Source organism: Meleagris gallopavo, chromosome 6, assembly GCF_000146605.3.
Source record: "Meleagris gallopavo isolate NT-WF06-2002-E0010 breed Aviagen turkey brand Nicholas breeding stock chromosome 6, Turkey_5.1, whole genome shotgun sequence".
Classification (NCBI taxonomy): Eukaryota; Metazoa; Chordata; class Aves; order Galliformes; family Phasianidae; genus Meleagris; species Meleagris gallopavo.
The window spans coordinates 46,680,517-46,688,207 of record NC_015016.2 but is presented as its reverse complement, the minus strand read 5'-3'; the positions used below and the strand labels follow the sequence as shown (position 1 = coordinate 46,688,207).

Below are 7,691 nucleotides of genomic sequence, written 5' to 3'. Positions count from 1 at the left end.
TCAACTCTTCTTTCCATTCCTGGTAATGGGAAAGTAGGGCATTTCCTCCTGCCTCTGAGTCCATACTCTACCCTATGTATCTCTATAGCAACAGAAGGCACCTGCAATTCTTCACCATAGAGATTCAAACATAGGAATCGGGTAAGTATATGATGGAAGTACAAGCTGCATTGGACGTGATTCAGAATCAGATGTTTGCTCACCTGAATGACCAACACGTACACCAATGTCTTACTTCATAGAAATTCTCCTGAAGCAGGAGCTACCCCCAGCATCTGTCAATTCCTCAAATCAAAATGAGGAAAACAAAATGAGAGTGAAGACCATCTTTTGACTAAAATGACTACTCCAAACTCTAAGCTGCCATAGACAGCTCCTAGCTTAAAAGTATAAACAGCACCACTTAGTGGTAAAGATGAAATCATCACTGATGTGAATTTAAAAGTTTTATCAGCCTTTTACTGCTGAATATGGACTAAAGTCTGGCCTGTCTGTCAAATATCGTTAGTGTCTTTACTGTAAGAAAGTGTATATACCAAGCTAAAGATGGCCAAGAGAGCTGAAACTCACACAGCAGAACCAAAGGCTGCTGAGCATCAAATAGATGCATTCACTTGGCAAGCATTTCCAGAATCCTACAGCACTTTTCCACATGGCTACTGGTGTCACAGCATGAAGCAGAGTTTAAACAAAGGATCCAGCTTTGTGTTGACTGTATTCAATTAAGAAATATGCTTCTATTTTATATAGGTCTGGGCCATAAATGAATGCAATAAACAGAAAACCAGAAAACCGACAGTAACTGAAACACAGTTTTAAACTGATTGATGGAATAGAAAAACAGTTCTTATAAACTGCTGCTCTGACATGACAAAGTACAACACTTAACAAAACAAAAGCCTTTATTCTGAGCAAGTTAGTATGTCTTTACAAGAAAGTCATGATTTCAACTTACAAAGTCAGCATTAGCAATGCATCTTTCCTGAACAGGAAATCTTTGTTTTTATCAAATGTCAACTGCAAGTATGTAAATAAACAAACAACCAAAAAAACCCACCCAGACCCCCAAGGCTCTATTTAGATGATTTATAACATGTCTTCATAGGTGACATCTGTATCAATTTATACTTCAGGTCCTTCTCCTCCAGGAACCAGCTGCAAAAGAGTAAGGTGATTTTGTCTTAGCACCTGGATTTGAATTATTCAAATTCATATATGACAGTTCTTCCTTTAAAACATTTTAGCAGATAGAGACTTCACAGTAGACCACAAAAATAGTTTTTTGGTTCATTATTGTCTCAAAAAAGGAAGTCAGTCACTGAAAGAGGAGTGCATATCAAAGAGAAACTCCAAAATACAAAGAATACTTAACAATATGCACAAAGGAGTTCCTAAATAACACATAGTATATTTTTTGTCCTTGTTATTCATTCCAAGGTGATGATTCCATCTTGAAACTCTACAGTTTGTTTTTAAAAGGACAAAGAATATGCCTCCTTTCAAGAGCATTTCTTCAATTGCTGATTCTTCTCCAGACCACTGCTATGCTGAGAAGTTGTTTTGCTCTTTCTGACTTTTAGTGATAAGCAAAGCTTCTATACGTATATATGTAAGACTGAACCTTTCTACAGACAGTAGGAAACAAGCCAGCATAGTATTTTCCTGTGAACAAAGAGCTGAAGAGTAAATATAAAAGGAAATATTAAAGAAAAAAAAGTAAATAAAGGTAAAGGGAAAAAGATCAAAAATCATTTTACTTGTATTTTCTTAACAATGAGCAGCACACTTCCAAAATACAAAAACCTGGGGTGCTCTTGAGACAGATTCAGTAATTTTGTGGCACAGTTTTCTTGACGTAGTAAGATGTACCCTTAAAAGAGGCACAAGATCCCCAGCACAGAAGCACAGCTGGGTTTTGCTGAATATGCATACTGTAAGGATCACAAGCACCTTCTTCAAGGGAAGTATGCCACCAGACCAATTGGACGATAATTATTTTACCCATAAAAGCAAGAAAATGTTTTGAAATTAAGTCAAAACAGCTTTTCCTCAGAAGGGTGAGATAGCAACATGGAGATTATTCCCCATTCACACAGAGCAGACAGACTCAAGTCAGCCCTCCTCTCCTGCCACCAAAACACGAACGCCCTTATGCAGGAAGTCCAGATTTTGCAGCCATCTGTGCAGGTAAGCAAATGAAGCACTCTGAGACTGCTGTTGTAGTAAAGTATCCAAGAAGCTGCAGAATTCACTTAGTGATGCATAACTGCAATATTACTGTTTTAGTACTGATCTACACACATCAGCGAGTAATAAACAAAAAGTGCTTCTGATTTGTTATAGTCCAACCAAGCTCCACCTTATTATTTTTTTCCAGAGTGCTAGACATCATATGATAATGATTAATAATAGCCAAGTAACTTAACAAGCTTGAAAGTATCCAAGCTGCTGCAAACACATCTAGACATAATGGATGTATCCCACTCCAGAACTCATGAGTTAAAAGCCACTGTGTCAACCAGACTCTTCCAAAGATTCCCTCATACACCTTATTAAAACCAAAAATGCATTTACCAAAATAAAATTATCATCATGCTCATGCTCCTCTTGTCATGCATTTTAAACTGTAAAATATATGATATGTAGCAATAAGATCATATTTCCAGCATCATTCAAAAATACATATGCTTTGGAAACTACTTAAGTAGCTTAAGTAGTCGAATTAAATCACAGATTTACAGGTAAAGAAACACGAGCAGACTTTTTGCAGTGATGACTTACCATTGTTATGTTATTTCCATTTAGCAAAATCTGGTCTAGTTTTGTGATTCTTCTGCCTTCAGGCGTGATCTCACTGAAGCAATATTAGAAAAAAATATGAGCATATCATCATCAACAACAACGATTACAGTTTTGATTGCAGCAGTGATGCAAATCCACATATTAAGATGACATTTACTGGGAATAACACTGCAGCATCATCTTGATACACTGACCCCTAGGCAGGGAAAGTTACCTGGCAATTAAATAGATTCGTTGTACTTTTCTATTCAGCACATAAAAACAGATTTGCTCTCTAAAACTTGGCAATTTCTTCAGTAACACTGATACTCAAAACAGGTTTCAAAGAGCAATGCTGCATGATAAGGTAAAAAATATTTAATCCTTCAGTCTGACAACTTATTAAATCTTTAACTAGCCATTGTGGAAATGTAAAAAACAAAACTGGAAGGTTCAACAGAGAACCCATGCAAAATTAAGGTTACAAACTAGAAACTTGGTTCTGCGCATTCACTGAAATAAATCATGCGAAACTACTCTATGATACGGTTGTCCTGAACAGATCACCCTGTATACTTTAGGTCCAGGATAAAAACTGCTTAGTTTGTAAGTATTTGTGATTGTACAGACCTTACACCACATTCTTTCTCAGGAAACCCAAGTTTAAATAGCAACGAGAGGCAAAAATAATACTTACAATTCTGTAACGTCTTCTAACACCATATCTGAAAATTCAGTTTCAAGGAAAATAAGGCCCAGATTTCTTTTCATAGAATGACTTAAGTCGGAAGGGACCTTAAAGCCCATCCAGTCCCCAATAAAGACCAACCCCCTGCCATGGGTAGGCTGCCACCCACTACATCATCCTGCCACAGGGCCCATCCAGCCTGGCCTCATACACAGGAACAGAAGCATCCACAGCTTCTCTAGGCAGCCTGTTGTCAGTGCCTCACCACCCTCTCAGTGAAAAAAAAAAAAATCCTCCTAACATCTAATCTAAATCTCCTCTCTTTAATTTAAAACCATGTCCCTTTTTCCCCATCGCTATCAGACTATGTAAAAAGTCTCTCCTGTTTATAAGCTCTCTTCAAGTACTGGAAGGCCACAATGAGGTCACCCTGGAGCCTTCTCCAAGCTAAACAATCCCAGTTCTCTCAAACTTTCCTCATAGGGGAGATGCTCCAGCCCTCTGATCATCTTCACGGCTCTCCTCTGCAGCTGCTCCAACAGCCCTGCATCCTCCCTGTGCTGGGGACCCCAGGCCTGGATGCAGTACTGCAGATGGGGCCTCACAAGGGCAGAACAGAAATGGGCAATTTATTTCTATTTTACACTAAACTATGATTTTAGCTGCCAAAAAACAGAAACAAAAAACCCCACAAACAAACAAAAACCTGATACTAAACAGCTTAATATAGTGAACAATAAACGAACTGAATCTCCCCATGAAGTTGATGCCCACAGATAACATCCACCAAAGGATACTGACAAAGTCATCAAATCCCAGCAGCGTCCCGACAATTTCCTTATCGCTCTTCATCACGATATGGATGCGAGAACCTATACATTTATCCACAAGCTCTGTAGATTTAAAAACAACAACAAAGTGCGTCAGTGTATTTACAGGAAACCAATCAACCCTGTGGTACCCTCCGACGCTCCAGCTCCCACCATCTCCGACTGACCGAGAGGAACGGCTCCCCCACAGCAACGCTACGCCCGCCGCACGTATTTCCCGATTTACGCCCTGTCACGGCCTCCCCCACCTCGGTCACGGCCCTCCTCCCTCCCCGCCCGACCCCGCGCGGGAGCCCGCCTGCAGGGCAGCCCACCGAGCGGCAGGAGCTGCGATGGGTTGGTGCTCGCGTTTGCCGCCATATTGCCGCCAGACCTGGGCAATCGCTGCCGCCTCCCGCCGAAGTAGAGACTGTGGAGGGCGGGACGCAGCCCTGAGTAGCGGCAGGCAGAGTCCTCGTTCACCCGCCGCCGCTCCCCTCTAATGGGTGTTTTTCCAGATTTTCGCATCTGCCTCCTATTTATTTCCAAGGAGGAGTGCAATAACACTGCTCAACAGAGCGATTTCCCAGATATAAAACTGTTTTTCAACATAGTCACCACCATTAGCTGTGCACTTTCCCCGGCCAAGAGCAAGAGCCTGCATGCTATGCTCATCAGAATCTGCCCCAGTGAAAGTGACCCACGGTCACTGCTGCCAGTTTGAAATGGACTGCCTTCTGCTCTGCTGTGCTGACACGGAACCATAGAATCATAGAACTGAGTCAGAAGGAGCCCTTACAGGTTATCTAGTCGAACGCCCTGCAGTTAACAGAGGCACATACAGCTAGAGCAGGTTCCTCAGAGTCCCATCCAGCCTGATCTTGAATGCCTCCAGAGATGGACATCCACCACCTCTCTGGTCACAGAATCATAGAATCATAGGAAGGCCTGGGTTGAAAAGGACCACAATGATCATCTAATTTCAACCCCCTGCTATGTGCAGGGTCACCAACCAGCAGACCAGGCTGCCCAGAGCCACATCCAGTCTGGCCCTGAATGCCTCCAGGGATGGAGCATCCACAACCTCTTTGGGCAACCTGTTCCAGTGCCTCACCACCCTCTGGGTGAAAAACTTCCTCCTAATATCCAACCTAAACCTCCCCTGTCTCAGATTAAAACCATTTCCCCTTGTCCTATCACTATCCACCCTCGTAAACAGCCGTTACCCCTCCTGTTTATGCTCCCTTCAAGTACCAGAAGGGTGCAATACGTCTCCCTGAAGCTTCTCTTCTCCCAGCTAAACAAGCCCAGTTCCCTCAACCTTTCCTCACAGGAGAGGTGCTCCAGCCCTCTGATCATCTACCTTCACTGTAAAAAAAATTTTCCTTATACCCATTTGAAATTTCTCCTCTTTTAGCTTGAAACCATTTCCCCTTGTCCTCTCACAACAGGCTCTGCTGAGGAGTCTGTCCCTTTCTTTCTTATATCCCCATTTATATTGACAGGCTGCTATCAGAGCTCCCCACAGCCTTCTCTTCTCCAGGCTGAATAGTCCCAGCTGCCAATGGGTGCCATTTTCTCCCCATGGAGGAATTCAGTTCCACACCTTTGTTTCACATACACTTCCAGGTCAGATGCCACTTGGTCAGACTGCCCCTCTGCTGCCATCTGTCACACAGCAACAAAATATATTGGCAGGAATATTGGCAGGAAGGTTCAACCCCTACTGCCATACCACTAATATCCACCTCTGATGTCATGGACCAACATGATAAAACAGGAGGCATTACTTTTAGAGCAGCTCTGGTATATGGCTGAATTTTTATTTATATCTATTACATATACATTGAGAAAGAAAACTCCAGTAGGAACTTTTTTTCTAAGAGCTTCTGTTTGATTGCAGCTCTACCCTTCCTTCCTTTTTCATAAAAAACAACCATGTCAGCTGTGAAGAAGGATGCTGTCAATCAGTTTTCCTGGAACAGGCTCACACTGTTCAATCCAACATTTAACATTTATATTGCCTTAGTGAGAAAGAAAATTTCAAGCAGTGAAAAAAATCCGATCATCTATTCAGAGAAGCAATAAGCCACCATTATTCAGCAGTATCATGGAGAAGCCTCAGGAATGCAAACCCATAGCTGTGAGAGCAGTGCTAGTCTGCCCTTTATTTAATGAACTGAGGATGAATTCTAAGTACTCCCATTTGTCTTCTCTGCTTTATCTCATTTCTGCAAGAGATAATGGATAGGGTTGTTTTTTCTTCTTTTTTTTAATTACATTAAATATCATGAAAGTAAGTTGCAGAATAAAACCAGTAAGAAATCATTCACTTGCCAGTGCTGGATTGTTCCTTGTAGCTTATCTTTTGCTCCCTAAAGTATATATAATGGAACCTTTGTTGAAACAGAGGAACAATACATAATTACATGCTTTATTGTTATAATTTGAGCCTCTGGGTATTGTGTTAGCAATGAGATTTTCTCTTAGCGCTATTCTTTTATAGTTCTTTTCAAAAAGACCATCTTCCTCTGATTTCCACAGAGGATCTTAGTGACGATGAGCACAATGTCTGCTAAATTCTGTTGGTTTAAACAAACTGAACCAAATCACCAAGGTTAATGAGGGAGCGTGATCAGGGGGCAAGCAGATGAGGATCGTTCATTTTTGCCTCCCTAAATTTCCACTTGCTCTCAGATAAGCATTTGAACCATCTCTCTGGGATTACCATAATACACATTTAACAGCAGAACAGCGTGAGCAGCAGCAGCACAAACTCGATTTTGCTGATTGACGCTCAGCAACCAGTGTGGATTAAATCATATTGGGCTTCAGCTCGGCCTACCTTGAGCCTGCACGGCCTCCACTCGAGACGAGGCAGGCTGCAGATGCAGCTCTCTGCACTGTCACGGGGCTCTGAGTTAAAAGAGAGAAGAGCTCTCTCTCCCCCTTCTCTACCGGCAGCAACCCTGCTGAAATTTTAATAAAATAGCCCTAAATTTTAATGAAATAGCCTTAAATTTTAATAAAACCAAGCACTTTTCCACGTGGGTCTCCTCGGCGAGGCGGCCACACGGCCTCACGCACCCGAGAACCGCCGGGAGCCGGGGGACACAACGCGGCTGGGGGTAGGGCGAGGGGAAAGAGGGCGGCCCTGCCCCGCCTCCTCCCGCCGGGCGCTGCGGAAGCGCAGTCGGCTGAGGTCCGTCCCTCCGATCTTCAGTATCGGGAGGCGGAGCGAGAGCCCGGCCCGGGCGGTATCCTCCGGAGCGGCCATCGCCGGGCTCCATGGAGAAGCGGGGCGCGCCGCCGGCCGCCCCTCCGCGGGGCCCCGTGCTGCACATCGTGGTGGTGGGCTTCCACCACAAGAAGGGTTGCCAGGTGAGGGGCGCGGTGCTGGGCCCCGGGAGCCC

The 7,691-nt window shown here is 43.3% G+C and overlaps 2 protein-coding genes across 3 annotated transcripts in view; one reads left to right on the top strand and one right to left on the bottom strand.

The window, feature by feature from the left end:
• Positions 1 to 884: 884 nt before the first annotated feature.
• On the bottom strand, positions 885 to 4,718 carry LSM5 (LSM5 homolog, U6 small nuclear RNA and mRNA degradation associated). Of its 2 annotated transcripts, none has more exons than XM_003207303.3 (5): positions 4,614 to 4,718; positions 4,267 to 4,362; positions 3,479 to 3,506; positions 2,782 to 2,854; positions 885 to 1,155 (listed from the first exon to the last, which is right to left on the bottom strand). In XM_003207303.3, exons 1-5 carry the CDS (start codon positions 4,657 to 4,659, stop codon positions 1,123 to 1,125), a joined length of 276 nt encoding a protein of 91 aa, XP_003207351.1. In that variant the 5' UTR covers positions 4,660 to 4,718; the 3' UTR covers positions 885 to 1,122. The 2 variants fall into 2 exon arrangements, with proteins under 2 accessions (XP_003207351.1, XP_010711354.1); XM_010713052.3 differs by lacking the exon at positions 4,614 to 4,718 and adding an exon at positions 4,467 to 4,566.
• Positions 4,719 to 7,481: 2,763 nt separating this feature from the next.
• The window catches only part of AVL9 (AVL9 cell migration associated), a 35,145-nt gene continuing 34,935 nt past the window's right edge, over positions 7,482 to 7,691 (top strand). The window contains 1 exon segment of the mRNA XM_003207302.4: positions 7,482 to 7,659. Within this exon segment, the coding sequence (XP_003207350.2) occupies positions 7,567 to 7,659 (93 nt within the window). The 5' untranslated portion in view covers positions 7,482 to 7,566.

Excerpts from the sequence above, each read along its gene's own strand:
- LSM5 (XM_003207303.3), bottom strand. The coding sequence starts at position 4,659 with ATGGCGGCAAACGCGAGCACCAACCCATCGCAGCTCCTGCCGCTCG. Across the intron at positions 2,855-3,478 it reads TTAGAAGACGTTACAGAATT|TGAGATCACGCCTGAAGGCA; the intron begins GTAAGTATTATT and ends ATATTGCTTCAG. Across the intron at positions 1,156-2,781 it reads ATGGAAATAACATAACAATG|CTGGTTCCTGGAGGAGAAGG; the intron begins GTAAGTCATCAC and ends ACTCTTTTGCAG.